Source organism: Heliangelus exortis, chromosome 1, assembly GCF_036169615.1.
Source record: "Heliangelus exortis chromosome 1, bHelExo1.hap1, whole genome shotgun sequence".
Classification (NCBI taxonomy): Eukaryota; Metazoa; Chordata; class Aves; order Apodiformes; family Trochilidae; genus Heliangelus; species Heliangelus exortis.
This window is the reverse complement of record NC_092422.1, coordinates 12,963,634-12,982,661: the sequence shown is the minus strand read 5'-3', so window position 1 is coordinate 12,982,661 and position 19,028 is coordinate 12,963,634. Positions and strand designations below refer to the sequence as shown.

The 19,028-nt window shown below is 34.4% G+C and overlaps 1 protein-coding gene across 2 annotated transcripts in view; it reads right to left on the bottom strand.

Moving 5' to 3' along the window:
• CNTN5 (contactin 5) overlaps positions 1–19,028 on the bottom strand; it is a 590,995-nt gene that overhangs the window by 145,947 nt on the left and 426,020 nt on the right. For both annotated transcript variants that reach the window (XM_071734290.1, XM_071734300.1), the window contains exon 8: positions 9,726–9,929. In XM_071734290.1, coding sequence (XP_071590391.1) covers positions 9,726–9,929 — 204 coding nt within the window. The remainder of the gene's footprint in view (positions 1–9,725; positions 9,930–19,028) is intronic.

Here is a 19,028-nt window from a genome sequence, read left to right as displayed (position 1 = left end):
AAACTGTCCACAATACTCCTTCCACTTAGAGATCTCCTAGCCAATTTTTGAAGTATAAATTTATCTTTTGAGAAGTCCTAAAAATGCACATGTGAAATTGCATTCTGCAATCCATTAAGGAGTGAAGTACCAACAGTGTTCTCATATGTTCCTCAGAGAGCAAATCTGATCACATCTCACTGGATGGAAGGAGATTTTTACTGGAATCTATACTAATATCAAAGAAAATTTACTATTTCAGTTTCTGAGCAAAATATCTTAATGAATATAGTACAAGAAGGAACAAACTCTTCTTTAGTTTACAGCTAGGGAATAAGATATTTATGTACTTCTAATCATGGAGGTATGAATGTAGAAGGTGGTCACATTTAAGTAAAACAAAATGCTTAAGTAAAACTTAAACAAAACTTTACTCCTCCTACTATAAAATCCATCTTTATATTATACTCCATTTTACTAGACTAACAATTACTATTTCAACTATGACTAGAAAGTTCTTTCTAGAAATACGATTCCTATCTTGAGATAGTGTAAAAATTATTTATTTATTTATAAATGTATCAAGCACATGAGAGCTTTCCACCCTTCTTAATCAGGATTGTACTACTAAGATAATTTAATTTTTGTCTGTAAGTGAGAGTGTTATGCCTGAATAAAGAGAACTGGAGCCAACCCCCAAAGGACATAATATCAATGAGATAAACTCAGAAAAAGAGATGATGGTAGCAGTAGTATTTTCTGTAGTTCTTCAAATCAGAGGCTAAAATTTCTAGTCCATAGCTTGTGCTAAAGAGATCTGTTTATGCATGTTTGAAAACATCAGCCAGTAACTGTGATTAAGATTGTTAGCTTTCTCTATGTAGGGAAGTCTAGTGAGTCAGAACCTAAATTTTAATCTACCATATTTCTTACATATATACATTTTTAGAATCTAAGCTCTTCTGCTAAACCCAGAACATCTGGCATTGAATGAAACCAGTCTTCTTCATTTGGACATTCAGAGATGAGGTGATGTGAATGGCCTATATAAAACATTCTAGGATGAAGATTTGTGCATATAAAGTTGTATGGAGACATGATAACCTGAACATTTTTGGTGACTACCTAGATAGATATTTTTTCTAAGCAGCCATACACCAAGCAAAATCAGGGCTCCAGTACACAGATAGCATGCTCTCTTTCTTGAAAAGCTAAAGAATATGAGTCAACAAACAGCAAAAAGAAGTATAATTTCTTTTTTTGTTCCTTTTTTTTTTTTTACAGGGAGGAGACTGAACTGAATTTGGAACACGAAATCTGTGGCAGATTTCTTTTAAGCATCAGAGGCCAATGTTTATTGTTCCTCCTTTCCAATTACCTGCTGTTAATCCAGGTCAGCCTCATAAAAGCTATTCAGAAACCTGGAAAATATTATTTAATATAAATGATTAGGAGAAGGATCTAATTTTCATGGGAATTCTAATTATCTTCCTGATGGCATGTGCACAGTTCTCAAAGAACCTCATTTCTCCTACAGTAAATTCTATAATTATTTGTGCTTCAAATATGACCTTAAGCTTAATTTCTCTCTCAACTCTCAGTTTTCTTTTTACATTCACCTTCCTCTTACGTACCGAAAGTGTAAAAAATTCTTGCAGAACTCGGAGAGAATTTTTTCTTTGGTTCTAATCAATTAAGACACGAAGTGGTGTTGCTTTAATATTCATTGTTATCTAATTAAGTGGAAAGAGGGTCCTAAATGGGAAATGTTTTCCATTTCAGACTCCTCATATAACCATGCCAATAAAAATACCTATTTCCTTGATAAGAATAATAAAAAATAACACTAACGTTTCTCCTCCATTAGCAACAGGTATTTAAAACCATTATTTTATACCAAATAACAACAAATGACTGGAAAAGGGAAAAAATAAAAACAACATAAACCACATTGTCAAAAAGGGAAAGAAGGAAGATCTAGGGAGCTATAGTGGCAGTCAGCCTCCCTTCTGTGCCCATTAAGATCATGGAGCAGATCCTCCTGGAAGCATTTACGGAGCAGAAGAATAATGAAGAGGTGACTGGGTATAATCAATACTGCTTCACCAAGGGCAAATAGTGCTTGAAAAATCTTGTGGCCGTCTATGAAAAGGTCACAACATCAGTAGACAAAGGAGGAGCAACTGACATCCTTTACCTGGACCTGAGCAAAGCCTTCGAGAGCGTCCCGCACAACATCTCCTGTCTCCACCCAACTCCAAGATGGTAAAATATGGGTTTGATGGATGGCCACTTGGTGGGTGAAAAACTGGCTTGAATGCCATACCCAGAGAGTGGTTGTCAATGGGTCCATGTCCAAATGTAGGCCAGTGACAAGTGGAGTCCCTCAAGAATCCCTTTTGGGACTAACCTTGTTTAACATCTTTGTTGTTGACATGGACAGTGGCAGTGAGTGCACCCACAGCAAGTTTGCTGATGACACCAAGCTGTGTGGTGCAGCTGATGCACTGGAGGGAAGGGATGCCACCCAGAGGGACCTTGACAGGCTGGAGATGTGGGCCCATGCCAGCCTCATGAAGTTCAACAAGACCAAGTGCAAGGTCCCGTATTTGGGTTGAGGCAATTCCAAGCACTGATATAGGTTGAGAGCAGCCCTGTGGTAAAGGACTTGGTAGTGCTGGTGGATGGGCTCAACATGAGCTGTCAGTGTACACTTACAGTATCCTTGCTTGCACCAAGAGAAGCATGGCCAGCAAGCAGGTTGAGGCCAGTTATTCTCCCCCTCTACTCTGCTCTCGTGAGACCCCACCTGGAGTACTGCATCCAGTTCTGGATCCCCTTTTACAGGAGGGACATGGACGTGCTGGAGCATGTCTAGAGAAGGGCCACAAGGATGATCAGAGGCCTGGAGCACCTCTCCTGTGAAGACAGACTGAAAGAGGTGGGGTTATTCATTCTGGAGAAGAGAAGGCTCTGAGGAGACCTTATTTTAGCCTTCCAATAGTGGAAGAGGACTTATGAGAAAGCTTGTGAGGGACGTTTAGGATGTTCAGGTAGTGATAGGACTAGGGGGAATGGTTTCAACCTAGAAGAATATATTTAGGTTGGAAGTTAGGAAGAGTTCTTCACCATGAGGGTGGTCTTGAGGTGTTCAAGTCCAGGCTGGATGGTGCTCTGAGCAACCTGATCCAGTGGGAGGTGCCCCTGCTTATGTCAGGGGGATTGGTATTAGATGATCTTAAAGGCCCCTTCCAACCCTGAAAATTCTATGATTCTAAATCATCATTGTTATAAACTTACTGAGGTCCTAACCTTGAGCAAAATTTCTGCTCTTCAAAATCAAATTGTCTCACTATGTTGACAAGAACATAAATGAACAAGTAATTTTTATTTGAACATTATGCCATTGCCCACTACTGCAAAGAGAGCAGTAGCACATGAACTTGCATCTAAGATCCTGAGACAGTAAGATACATAACATGATCATTCTTAATAATCTGAAACCATTCACAACACTAAAGGTTTTTATTATCAGTTTGCACAAATTATTTAGTCATCAGTAATTAAATATTATCAACAAAATTCTGTACAAAATCTTGATAGCTACAGTTTAACACAACATCATTCCTAATACAGAGTTAAATTTAGAGGAATATTTTTTCTCCAATTCATTTAGTTTATATTTTCTATACTCTATATATGGATCAATTAACTCTTTGTTTTGTGTAATGGTTTCATAAATCATCAGGGGGAAAAACAAGAATACATGAATGCATAAGATGATACGTGTCTAAAATCTTAAATTATTATAGCAAATAATAATTAAAAAAAACCCTCATTTCCAGCAGATAGCATTTCTACAAACTAGCAGAAAAATTTAGCAATTCAAACTCCTCAAATCATGTTATTCTAACAGAGCTTACACTAAACTAATTTCAAAGCAAACTGTATCATAGTGTAGGAGTTCTTACTCTACACTGAATGCTTGAAACAAAGCTTATCCAAACCTTTCCAGATTTTCTTTCTGAAATTCTCCCCTGGATTCAGCCTTTTTGTATTTTCAAAAAGGCTGTCCCAGAATGTTTTCTTTATTTTATTTTATTTTTTTTTAAGGCTAAATCTTTTAGAAAGACTTTCTTTGAACTTCTGTGTGCTGTTTGATAATGCATTTGAGTTGTGTTAGAAAAAAACACTCTGTTATAAAACACTCTGTAAAGGGTTAAGGCATAAGAGAGCTCCATAAACTTTCTGAGTACCTATGGATGTTCACTGAGAATTTTAGGTGGAAGGACCACTGGTGCTGAGCAACAGATTTTCTAAATGGAAAGAAACTTAACTATTTGGGGGAAGACTAAACCAGCAACCACAGCCTTTCCTATTATATACAAGTTCTCCCTTTAGTCTCTAATTAAAATAAGATTACATTACTTCTTTTTCCAATTCAGACTTTCATTCTGTTATTTTTTACAATCTCGATCTGGGCATAAGGAACAGAATGAAACTTACAAAAAGTGTTTTTTCAAAATGCCTGCAACCCATGAAGGATTTGTTTTAATTAGAGAAAAACAGAGATTGTGGGAAGTCTCTTCAGTTTCGTAATGATCCATCACTAAAATATCTCAGTAAAATTTTAGGGGAGAAACAACATATTTAATATGTCCAGGTACATTCCCATTTTATCAGCTTTCCTCTGCATACTTTGATGTCACTCAGGGCAATCAATCTTTGTATCTCATCAGAGATCAAACTTGATTTTGCCCAGACAATTTGGCTCTGCTTGGAAAAAATCAAAGTAGGATTATTTCAGGTTTGAGATCTGTCCTAGAGCATTAGGAGGAGTTCTGACAATTTCTAGCCAGCCTTCAAAAGTTTTTATGGACTCGCACAATTCAAGTAGGACATATGACTGTACACTTGAAAAATGTAAAGCGATGATCTTGTAATATAACCCAGACAAAAGAGGCAAACTACAAGACTGGAAGCTCCAGAATACCTGTCAGGATTAAGTCCTAGCTGGATAAATATTTTCAGCTGCCATTATAACCAAGACACGCTTTGTATCTCTTAGAATTCAGATCTGTATAAATACTCTCATTAGAAACAAAAATAGTAATGCAAGAAGAAAGAAAAAAAATGCTTTTCTGCAGGGGGAAAACTCACATAACATGAACAGAATTGAATTTTAGGCAAATATTTTAATGATAATTTTCACTAATTAGCATGAACAGAATTTTTCATGGATGGATAGAGTCTATGTCTGTGAAACTATTTATTTTCCTCTATCCTTATTGTTACTTAACACTTATTACATTATTATCATATACTGGTCCCTTTTTTTGTTTAATTACCGCCATTGAGGAAATTATTATTAAATATTCCAAACTTTTCTTAATGTTGGGTGAGAGATCTTTAGATGATTCAGAGGTGTTCGAACAACATATCCCAGAGTTTAAGCTGAATAAGCACTTGCAGAACACATTCCAGCATGGAAAAGCAAAAATGAACTTGATACTTGATATACATATATCCTTGATACTGTGATAATTATATGTTATATCATTCTTACTAATAGAAATAATCAGTAGTGTTAAGACAGGTAAGATTCAGTTCACAGAACTCTGATGACATAAAAAAAAAAATTTGAAGGTCAATGTCTACATTCAGTTACATTCAGTTATATGAGAATATATCTTGTCACACAGACTGACCTCTGTTGAGGTATAAACTAATTTGCTCTAATGGAACACGATAGAAAGTGTCCTCTAATGTCTGCAATTGTGTAGGTTTGTTTTTTTATTTTATTTAATCTATTTCTTTATTTATTTATTTTAATTTCAGCATAGAAAAGCCACTGGGTAGTATCTTTGAAGAGATAAAATGAAGAATAAAAATTTACTCATATACAGTAATAGTATTAAAGTTAACATCTTTTCAAGACAAATGAAAAATATTGAAAAAAGAAGAAAAACAGAAATGGAAATGTATGAACTGGCAACAGCTGCCTCATTCTATCAAGTATCAAATGTTTTATACTCCCTAGGTTTCTATTTCCTAAATTTGAAGAGGTTTTGTGTTGTTTTTTTTTTTAGTCAGGTTAATTTACTGCTCTAAATCACCACCCAAGCCTGCAAAGATCCATTTTTACAACCCCGTTTATTATTTGTAAACAGTTATTAAATAATTCCTCAAAATTTTGAATGCATTATAAAGGCAGTTAATGAAATTATGCATATTTTTTCCCTGCTATAACTTTTTATCTCCTCAAACAGAGTTTTTGAGTATTTTTATAACCCAGCTTGAAATGAAATTGAATTATATGAAATGAATGATTGTCGAGGACATTTGAACAAATGAGATATCCATTTTATTCAGAATCCATTGAAGTATTTCTTCATGTTTTTATTTAATTTATTTCATATCAAGGTGCTAAGTCCCCTTTTGAGACACATCATGAAAGAAGAATAAAAAGATTAATAATAAAAAGCCAAGGAAGTTCGTACTTTCTTTCAGAGTTTGACAGAAAGCCTTAATATTCTTCAGGTTTTTTCCTCATAGATATATAGAGACCAATCTAGGAATAGGAGTGCTTTTTGATACAGCTTCAGTGCCCTGGGTCTGGGTACTGCTCATATACCAAAATCTGAGAACAATGATACATATATCAAGTAGAGTATTTTTGAGATGATGACGCATACGTCCAGAGAATATAAAACAGAGAGAATAGATTTAGATTAGATTTTAGGAGAAATTCTTTACTGTGAGTGTGGTGAGATACTGGAACAGGTTGCCCAGGGAGGTTAAGAATGACCCCTCCCTGGAAGTGTTCAAGGCCAGGCTGGATGTGCCTTTGAGAAGCCTGCTGTAGTGGGAGGAGTCCCTGTCCATGGCAGGGAAATTGGAACCAGATGATCTTTATGATCCCTTCCAACCCAAACCGTTTTATGATTCTAGAATAGAATTTTTTCTTTTTATATAGTGCCCTTTTTCATCCTATTTAGAACCACAAGGTCTTACTATGGTTTCTGAAAAATATACTGAGTACGGTGTGATGCCAGCCACTAAAACTTAGAAACTGTACGACTTTTTAATTTAAGTAAATTTTTGATAAGTAGGAAGGGATTAAATCAATTTTATAACCAAAAGCTTAAAAGGCCATTTTTAAATCACATATAAGGACTCAGCAACATAGTGCCAAGTAAATTTTCAGGTACTTGGATGTTTGTTTTCATGCCATTCTTAATTTCTCACTTCCTTATTTAGTCCATTATCAGCTGTTTGTTTCTCCACAGAATACTCTATTTTTCTTTAACTTTAGTGAGCACTTCTTTTCAGTAGCTATATTATGCCACATTTTGGAGTAAAATGCATATATGTTGAAAATTCTGTCATCACCCTTTAATATTTGTCAATGGACAAGGCAATATAACCTAAAGCAATTTCTATCAAAAAGAAAAAAAGTACAGTACTGCTAATGGAATACTTGAATTGTGATTCTAGATAGTTTCTAAAAGGCTCATATTATTGCATTCTGAAGAGTAGGTAGAACTAGGTAGGTGTCCTAAACAAGAAATATTATTTATTAACCAGAATTTTTGCTGAATATATTTTTCAAGGGAGGTTTGTGGAGACTGCAGGATTAGGTAAAAAGTTTGGGTCTCTTCACTGAGAAATCTGCTCATACAGGAAACAAGTAATTAACTTAGAAATACTGAAGAAATCCATTAGAAAAAAAGGTCTTTTTCAAGATCCCAACAGATAAATATTAAAGCATGGAAGCCTGATCAAAATTCATGCATGTGAAAAAATGAATTGGGAAATTGCTGAGGAACACTTCATCTATGTTCAAATGCTTCACCACTACCCCAGCACTGTTCAGAAGCTGGATTACCACAGTTGCACGACAGACAACTGTGAAACACAAATTTACTTGAAGCTGGTATATTCTACCCACTTGACATTTAAGAAAATCTGTGCAGTTTCCTTCAAAGATTTTGCTTCCTAGCTCAGTGATGTAGACTGATGCCTTTATCCTTATTTACTCTGTCCATTTCTTATCCTTTATGTGTTCCTATGTAATGTTAGTATGATACAGATAATTAATCTGTTTAATTTCTGCACATAACTGGAACCCAATAAAAGCATTAGGAAATGTCATAAAGAAACCGTTGACCAAGATATGAATAATAAATATGACAATAAAATCTCTCTTCTCTTGTCAAAGTTCATGCTGATATAAAAAGACAGTAAAAGTTTGTGTGCTTTTTTTTTAAATTTTCAGAGATTGATAATGAAAACATCAGGTCTGTTATGTTAATTCATTAAAACTAAACACCTGAACGTAAATAATTAGCCACAGGTACTAATCCAGCATAAGAGAATAGCAAATGATAAAGTAAAGCATACAGCTTTTAGCTGCACAGGCTACATGCTGTGCAGACAGAAAATTAAACTTGGTATGATGAATAAACATTAACTTAATTCAATTCTCATCTGTGAACACATTTTTTTTTTTTACTTACTCCATTAAACTAAGTAATCTGTGTTTAAATCCTTTTATTTGTAATGTTTTTGTAACACAGAATGACTGCCTTAGTTGTAGAATAAGCTGGAAGCAAGGCAAAAGTCTCAGAATCTTTCACTCGCTCTCTCTTTCTGATTTATGTAAGTATGGATTCACTTATGCTGAATTGCTGAAATGTATTTCTGAAGAACTAGAAAGCATCATTAAATATGGAACATCCTGGGAAAAAAAAAAGGCACTTATGGAATCATTAATTCTTGTTCTCAAGAATAACATTATTTTGACAGAAAATATAAGCAAAAAGCAATTATAATGTAATAAATATGAGCATTTTTTGCTGTAAAGAAGCCTAACTCAGCTGCCTCTCTAGGCAGAGATTCTAACAGAATCAGTTACATATCATTGACATGGAAATGTCATACTGCTCCATAAGAAGCATTGTTGAAAGATGTTTTCTTTTGATTTCTTTTGGAAAAAAACCCCAAAATCAAAACAAGACAAAAAACCCCCAAAAAACTGGGACACTTTTTGAGAATAAGATTTAGGCACTTATTTCCAGAGAACTTACTCTAGTTAAACGCCTTGATGAAATTCAAAACTGCCTGGGTAATTATCACTGTAATCAAAGCTACTGTAGTGTTCTTGGCAGTACGTAGTGCATTGCATTTGGGCCTGGAATTGCAGCAGATCTTTAGCAGTGCAACAGGTAAAGTTTTAAGAACTGTGCCCTCTGTTCACTTATCTAACCCCACATGCATTTTGTTACCTGAGGTGCAAGAATATATATTTCCTGGCATCCAGCTGCTGGTCTTTATACCCAATGTGATATTTGCCAGACCCCTATGGATGTCTTAGCTGCCTGAGAGTATCTCAGTGTGGCAGTGGCCACCTGTGTTTAGGCAATGAAACAAAGCCTTGAAGAAACAGCCATTGCTGTGAAAAGAGATTTGCTGCTTTCTGTCAGTTACAGAGCACCAGAATAGCAAGAAGGAGCAACTGTTCTAAACAAAATACATCAGGAAGAGATTGCTCCTCAGCCTTCAGAACCCTAAATAGGAAACCATCTCCTTGCTGACTAAATAGGAAACCTTTAATTTGCTGACTGCTGCAGCAAATGCATGCATATATTGCAAAACAATAAAATTGGAGTTCCTAAATTAACTGGAGTATTTTTGGTTTAGTATTTTTGCTCCTATGAAGTAAACAGAAAGAATCTATTTCTTACCATCATTTCTCAGCGTCAGAGGTGTAGGAGGACTCAAAACTCTGGCATTTGTCACTGTGTTTTTTACCAGGCATATATAGCTGCCAACATCAGATGTTTGCACCTTGGAGATGTAGAGATTGCCTGTCTCCTGAGAGATGAAACGTCTGCTATCTTCTGCCACAAAAGATGGGAATTCATTAAAAACCCAGCTATAGATGATCTCTGAAAGAAAACAGAAAAAAAAAAAAAAAGAGAAAATAATTATAGAAACCACATATTGTCATGTTAATGGATACACTTTGTAAATGTTCATTAACTTTATTTAAATAATCTAGGGGAAAACTAAACCAAACCAAAACTAAACTAAAGGTTTTTAAAACTTTTTTGTTGTTGTTTAGAATTGAGATTTTTTTTTCCCTCTCTGAAAATAGAATACATAGTGAGTCCACAAGTTCCCTGGGAAGAATTATATTTAGTTTGCTAAAAATATTTACAAACAACATAATTAAATTATTCAGAAGACTCAGAAAACACCCATATTAGATAATTCCCTTTTCTAGTGTTTCAGATCAAGCCAGAAGTTGCTTATAAAACATTCTTTTATCTATCTCTTAAAATTCACAATGAAATATAATGTTTTCCCCTATAAAGCTTGAGATGACTTTTGCATGCGTGTATAAACAACTTTTATTCTGAACATCTGTTTTTAAAATCAGCATACTCTAACCACTGTCCTGTGCGCAGTTTAAATACCTATTATCTGTGAAAAATTCCTTAAACCAAAGCTACCAATGCCTCATAATCTGATGGATCAAAGCCTAATAAAATTAATTTTTAAAAATGGTAATCAGAGACAGTGACTCGGTTCTTTTATTTATCCCAGCAGTCACTCTGTTCACCTGGAAGGTATAACTTTTTCCCTTTATACTCATAATAATTGATTGAGGAATAAGATTATTTCCTATTTTCTGTATGAAATTATATCATAATTTATTAAAACGATAGATAGATTAATATGTCTGCATTAGAAGCAATAGTAAAGTTAATGAGATTCTGATTTAGCAGGGAATCCCTTACAGGAAATACAGGAAATTCAGACTTTGAAGCCTTAAACTTACCTATACTTTTTGCATGTTTTTCTTCTAATGTTATCTTCTGCAGTTTCATTTTGTCCTCAAACTTTAAAAAATATTGCTCATGAATTAAAGTGGCACATCAGCCATAGGACAATACTATAATCTATGTCCTTTAATCTATAATCTGCCCTAATGATTGTCTTTAAAGAACTGACTCCAAAATCAGAAGAGCCAAAGCTAATTTAGGCCAACTCCCTATTACTTCTCAAAGATGCAAATTTCTCCCTTGGTGTAGCAAGATCCCAAGTTTGTAGACCCAAATTTCTTAGGTGACTACTCTCAGTTCAGCAGCAATGTGAAGACAGTAATGCTATGTATGTCAGTCTGGCTTTCTCCTACTTTTATCTCTACTAACAGTCATAATGTTTTATTGATATAAAGTTAGTTGGGAAAGGAAAGGATCAAAAGGGTGAAAGGAAATGCTTCAAAATTTAAATCTTTCTGTGTGCTTTTCTGCTGTTAGGAGAGGCAATGGCATAGCTGTTCGTGGTACAAGAAGTGTGAAACTTGTTAACATCCCAGCTAAATATAAGCCATAGCCATGTGTGCAGTTTGACTTTAAGAGTATAGAAAGCATGAGAGATTCCACCTGATCTGTCCTGTCTATCCTTGCATTGCACCAAGGATAGAGTTGTCAGAAATCAATGGGAAAGCACAGTGACTGATTTTTTAACCAATATAAGTCAAAGGAGCTCTCAGTGATGTAGAGATGCAGGATGTTCTGGATTAATTTTGAATTCCAATGTACTTTTGAAGCCACATGACAATTTTCTTATGAAAATACAATAGTATTGCTCAAAAATGCAATTTCAAAGGACTAAAAATCCTTTCCTGACAGTAGGGAAAGACTTCTCCAAAACCAGGGAAGCAAGCTGCACACACTGACTGTTTGCTTGAAAACATTTTAAGATGTAATTGTAATTCTGAGTGGTTACACAAGACCCTGAAGGAGTCAGGGTTCACAGAAACCTCTCTGAGTGTTTAAAATTTCCTTCCTCTTCTGTTATGTTTCAGGAATGAAATATTTCTCCCTGAAAATTGCCATATTTTGCTATGATGTCTTATCTGGCAGAAATAATCATGGAAGCATAAAATTCTAAAAATAGATGGCAAACATATAAGTTCAAGAAAAATGCATAGGCTTTAACTGAATACACCTGTTATGAATTCAGATGGAAAGCAATCAGTCTCAATAATTGCTCTGGCTTGAAAGCATTTCAGACCAAATGTAAATTAGTCACCATTGGTAGTTCGTGTAGAATAGAATTTTCTCCATTTGTACTCTAAAAATGAATGAAGTTAATTATTTATTAATTAGAAATATTCTTGAGGAACAAATCTCAGGAAAGTTATTTTTATTCTTCTAAAGAAATATATGTAGAATTTGGTGATGCTGATTCAGGATGGGAATGTGGAGGGGATCTGCTGTCATTTTGTCACCTTGTAAATTATTTTTGCTGTTAAAAATTGAATGATAGATGAATTGTAACTGGGATATGGTACTATGAAAAAATAAGACAAATTCTGCCAAATCTAAAACTCAATTCCTGACATTAAGCTAACATTAAAACTTTTATTTGTGCATACCTACAGGTACCTACAGGCTGTGTTACAGCCAGAAGCCCGAAGTCCAAAGCAAAGGCATAAGTGCTAATAGTTCACTTCTTGAGCAGTTGTCAGCCCATTGACACTGAAGAAATTGCTCCTATTTTTCATTTCCAAAAAGCAAAACCCAGGAACACACTTTCAAATACCTGAAAACTTTGCACTGGGAGGTTCAGTTCAAAATTGATCTTATATTCCGAACCTTCTTTGCAGCTGAAATGCCCTTTACACACTTTTTGAAGGTTCTCTACTATTAGACCTGGTTAATGAGTTCAGAAGGTTGTTAAATATAATTTTGAGGGTTATGTCCATTGGCTTCATCCATAGGTTTCAGTGGAAATATCCTGGGGAAACTGTGCAATTTCCAGTGCACACTATGCAGAACTGTCAGCAACAACCACAGCTGGTTTGGGATCTGGGGACCCAGCAGGTTTTAGCTGACAGAAATAGAAGAATGATCTTGCAGAAGTGATTTTACAAAAGGATGTTAAGAGAATAACTGCAGTTATGGGGAAATGGATGTACCTTGATGTTGATCCATTATACAAATATTCATATTTCTTAATTTGCAGCCATAGTAGAAGATGAAACATGCATGGATGTTCATATTATGGGGCTCGGAATGTTTCCATCTTGTATTCTAACAAAATTAAAGTTTAGGTTTCTTCAATCACAGAATTGTTAATGAAAGCTTTCTAAGTACAAAACATGGCGTTTTGTTTTGTTTTGTTTTGTTTTCTACTACTATTGTCAATCATAAGAGAATGATATAAAATAACTAATAGAGAGAGAATGAAGGAGAATCAAAATTTACAACTGCTGTTTATATATAGATAAGTCTGTCACCTAGAGTACAGACAAAAAATTCTGAAGCAGTGAAATTACACGCTACATTCCACAGCTGTTTAGCACAGGAGCACATGTAAACTACAAGGAGAGAAGCTTGCATTTGAATATCACCTGAAATCACACTCTTACAAAATGGTAAATTACTGAGTGAACTTTCTGAATTTTGTGAATGTCACAAAAAGGTGACACTAGGTTTATCTGTACACAGCTCACTGCAGCTGTTGGTGAACTTCAAACCTGTATTTTCCTGTAGGTTTCTTTTAGGTTAAAACTTTTTAGAATCAGTGTCAGTGGCTAAGCACAAGTGTAATTGTAGTCTCTTTTTAATAGGAGGCTCAACTCCAAAGATGTGTATCAAGCCTAACAAGAGATCTTGAAACTAAAAATCAGTGCTACAAAAATCTAAATAAATCAAATTATAATTGTAAAATCAGGAAATAAATACTCTAGATATGAATCTTCAGAAGTTATCTTCTTTTGAGAGAAGACTCAATAAATGATTTTTCCATGCTGTGTGTATTTTGCTTTCAATAGAGGAAAAGGTTAGGCAAAACCAGGAAACTGAGTACTTCAGTATACAAAAGTTTAGAGATTTTTGCAGAATATATGCTGAGCTTGTTTGTTTAGTTTTCTACCCATCTATTTTATTTTTAACTTGACACCCATGGCAATACCATGAAGAAGATGAAGAGCCCTTCATGGAAATTCCAGTTGACTGCCAAATTAAAAGAAACTTTTTCATAGACATCATTCATCAACACAAACACAAACAGGGAGTAAAAAGACAGGCAAATTATGAATTATAGAGGCAATTGTAAATTGGCAGTCTCCTGTGGCTGGGGCTGGATGATTCTTCTGCTGTTAAGTTTTGTTTCACACAAAGTCTTTTTGTAAAAATCATTTAAGCAATTTCTGTAACTGCAAAATTGGTATTTCCTTTAATGAAGAATTAACCTTGTTTAGAGAAAAAAGTCTCCAAGGAGTTTTGTATGACTTTTCTGAAGGTCATTTGAAAAGCCTTTCAAATGTTTATTTTGTTTCTGTATTTTGTTAAGTACTTCTTAGGATATATTTTAGATATGTAGGTGAAAATCTGAGTCACTTGGTGATAACGTAGTGAGAAGATCATCTATCTCCTGCCCAAAGGAATTTATGATGTGAAATTTTGTTTACTATGATTTCTCTAAATAATTTTTGTAGATCTATTATCTCTATTTCACAACACTAATTCCTAAACTGTGACAACATGCTGTATTTCCCATAATGGATGTAGCTGGAATACTGACATAGCAATATTTTTGTTAGTGCTATATTGTGCATTTGGAAATACTATTCTCACGCAGAAAATCTCAGTACTGTCGTAATGCAAAAGTCTTTCTGTCATTTTGGGTCAATAAGAAATAACCCCGTAAGTATTGTAATGAGAGCTGTGCTGGAGGCATTAAAATAGCCCCACATATTCATTCCTGTACTTGCTGGTGCCTCCATATTTCCCAGATTTTCTTCAAGGCTTTTCTCCTGAAATATTGCTTATTTTATCCTTTTACCACACAACCTTTCAGACAAGTGGTATTTCTGGTGGCAAGTGAAGGTGGAACAAGAATGTTCCCATACTATACAAATTCCTTGAAGGCAACTGAAACCCTAAATGTACATTCCATACATTGGCTAAATGTTGCATCCTCAAGGGCAAAGCATGCAAACACACAACCCCCATTTGCACTTCTGTGAAGTTACGGCATTTGTGCAAGAAATAAGTCTGGTTTGTGTCTTCTTCCTCTGATGCAGTGAGATATATAGTCCTCTGCCTCCTTCAGCATCCTGTTGGGAATATAAGTTTCTTTTCCTCTGTCCAGGATTTCCTCTGGTTACTACAATTCCACAAGGTGGCAGTACTTGATGAACAAATAGTACTGATGCCTCATGATAGCCAAAATCTGAGATAATCTTGGCAAATCTGAAAAAGTTGGTCCTTTTTATTTTTTTCTTAATTTTATTTTTTATTGGTAAATAAGAAGCAAAAAGTGCACTGAAGATTACAGGCCAAATTAACTATACATAGCTTTAAGCCATGGAATTTGCATGGTGGCTTTGCTTTACCATTTAGAAATATTCTGTTTAAGCAGAATAAAGTATTAGTAAAAATATTTGCCTAAATCTCCTCTACTGAAAGTACAAAACATTTTATCTCAATTCCAGTTTCAACCTTTATAGTCACACTTTCTGTTTACATATTTTGTTTACCAGCCACAGAATAAGGGCACAAAATGCAGCACTCTAATGATGGAGAACACTTCATATTTAGAGGGGGGAAGACTTCTTTTTAGCTAAAATGAATTATAGCAATGGTTTGTTCCTCTACCTCCCCCTCCTCAACCATAAAAATAATTCTGTGGCAGTTCTTTGTGCTTCTGTGACTTATTATCGGTGCTCATTAATCCTCCAAGAATATATTTAATGAAAATAATTTATTTGTTGCATTGTAATGCACCCTCCTAGAGCACATAGATATTGTCAATTTATCACCTAGCAATGACATTGCTTCTTTTCTACTCTAGGGGTTCTGTATCTATTACTCACTTACTTAAAACACAGTTCTACCAATCACATATTTGTCTTTGTTTAGAATTAATTAGCGTGATAAATCTTCAAATATTTTCTTTCTTATAACAATTTGCACATCAAATAAATAAAAGTATGGTAGAAAGGTAACTGTACTTTTCAGGACTGGAGGATACAAATATTATATTGTCATTACAAGGGTACACAGCCAATATAGTGTCATTTGTACATTTGACATCTATGAAATGTAGTCAGTCAGTGAAATGTGTAAAGACTGATGAAATGTATTTATCATGCATATGCTCTTTAAAGAGACCACATAGCATACAATAAAAAATGTGGCTTCTGGGAAAGGATGATAGATTTTTATGTCTCTTTGCTTGTCACTGGGACGATTTTCATATTACCAAAAATACCCAAATCCAAACCCAAACCAAAACCATAAACAAAGCAAAAAAACAAAATAAAAAAACCAAGTCAAACCAAACAAACAAAACAAAACAAAAAAAGACCCAAAAAATCTGTTCCAGAAACAATCAAGACACTGTGATCAAAAGGAACTTGAAAACACACGTCCTTCAGGGTCTTTTTTTTTTTAATTTTTTTTTTTTAAATATTATTACTTATTTAACTTAACATATTGAAAATATTGAAAAGATTTTATTGGTAGCATATATTAATCTTCACAGTGACAGTGGAAGACCATTATCCTAATCTTTATCAGGCTTGTGTTCTTGAGACTAGATCAATCAAATCTCATCACCTTTTCCTTAAAAATCATGATTTATAATCCTCTACTTAGTCTTACTGTTGTATTCTCTACTGCTCTCCTACCTCTTTAAATACAAGTCCATGCTGAACATGGTATTCTGAGTCATTAAAAGTATTGATGATGATTGGAATAATAGTCTCATGTGCTCTGTAGATAGAAGTTATCTTACTATGTCCTAGAATTCAAGTATGCAATTTTAAATTGTTCTAACTATTCAATTTGCCATAACAGCAGTATTTTTCTAAAGGAAGATGTTATTTAATCACTATTTTCCCTTTATACTACCTGTAAATTTGATATTTTTGTAAATAATCCTCATTTTGCTGAATTTTGTGTTACTCATTGCAATCTGATTCTTCAATCTACTGATTCTTTTAGATTATCATTCCATGCTCTGCAGTGATTGTAATCTCTTGCAGCTAGGAGTCACTCACAAATGCTAAATATGCCTTTCTTTCCACTAAGTCGTTCATGCATTCAAAGAAAACAAAATAACTTGAGATGATTTGTTCTTGACAAGTTCCTATTAGCTTTTTTTAACACCTCATTGTCATCTTATTTCTTACAAATTCATTGTTTATTATTACATCCCAGTAACCTCATAGAACTCCAATTCAGCCTAACTTTGGGCCCTAGTTTATTAAAAAGAAAAAAAAAAAAAAGACATTGATTTTCTTGACATGTTTTGAAATTGGTTTTGATATACCATATTCTCAGTACCCATGTAATATAACAAAATTTTAAACGATGTAGCTTCAGAATTTAGGGTGATTTTATCAATATATATAGTTTTTCCCTAAGAAAAAGGGAAAATTATGTCAACTTAAAGGAAAAAAGCTGATGGTGGAAACAAATTGGCAGGAAGAATCGAAAGCAGTTTTTTAAGGAAAAAAGCAAACACTGAGAAGAGAGGATTGACAACAAGGCAGAGGAACTACAAATAAGTTTTTAAAATCTTTTTTAAGCAAATAATCCTAACAACTCTACTACTGATACTCATCTATTTTTATATAGGAGTGTAATTCAGTCCTTATGTACATAAATCCTGCATGCTTCATAAGACATCCTTGATGTCCTATGTTTTATAAATATCAGGTAATGAAGATGCCACTGTATAATGTTGTTTTCTATGAAAAGCAGAAAAAAGTGCACAGTACAAAGCAATAAAGTTGAACCTCATAAATAAGCAATGCCACATAACAATCTATGAAGTACATATTAGCACTGAAGCACTTCTAATCGATACTACTGACTTTATAGAACTATCTGTGGCCAGCAGGAGTATGGAAAGGATTGTCCCCCTGTGCTTGGCACTGGTGAGGCCATACCTCAAACACTGTGTTCAGTTCTGGGCCCCTCACTACAAGGACACCCAGGTGCTGCACAGTGTCCAGTGAAGAGCAACAAAGCTGGTGAAGAGTCTGGAGTACAAGTCTTATGAGGAGCACCTGAGGGAATTGGGATTGTTTCATCTGGAGAAGAGGAAGCTGAGGAGAGACCTTATCACTCTCTACAACTACTTGAGAGAAGGTTGTAGCAAAGTGAGATTCTGTCTCTCTTCCCAAGTAAAAAGGGATAGAACAAGAGGATAAGGCCTCAAGTTGCACCAGGGGAGGTTTAGATTTGATATAATAATAATAATAATAATAATAATAATAATAATAATAATAATAATAATAATAATATAAAATGGGGGTTTTAGGCAGTGGAACAGGCTGCTTAGAGAAATGGTATAGTCACCATCCATGGAGGTATTTACAAGATGTGTAGATGTGGTGTTTAGGGACACGGTTTAGTGGTGGATTTTGCAGTGAGTTTGGTGAATAGTTGGACTCGATGATCTTAAAGGGTCTTTTACAACTTAAGTAATTCTATGATCAGTAATTTCCAAAGACAAGAATTACAGATAATTTTATTCTAGCGTTAGAAGGGTAATCAGGAAGACACACATCATTATTTCATCAGTTTCAAACTTAGATGAAATTCTTTGAGACTTGATTACTTTTCAATTAAAAAAGTGAGATATGATTAACGATACTGGAAGAATATAAACCTAGACAGAAAAATGTGATGTATTTTTACTGTTCTTTCTATTGACAAAGCAAAGTTTCTGTACTGTACCTAGAATTCATGTTTTTAAAAAGCCCACATTAATAAAAAAGGCTTGGAATAACTTCAAAATTAGCTTACTGTGGGTTGAAAGGATTAAAAACTGACTGCAAATCATGATCAAAAGGATCTGAGCTGTAATTCTTTCTCCTCTGCTACTTAACATTTTATCAGTTAACAACAAACCTATTTAGTTTTACTCACTGATCTACAGGATATATAAAACATGATAGTGACAAATGCGCAGGACAAGTCTGATAAACTCTGATTTGGATAGCTTATTATTAT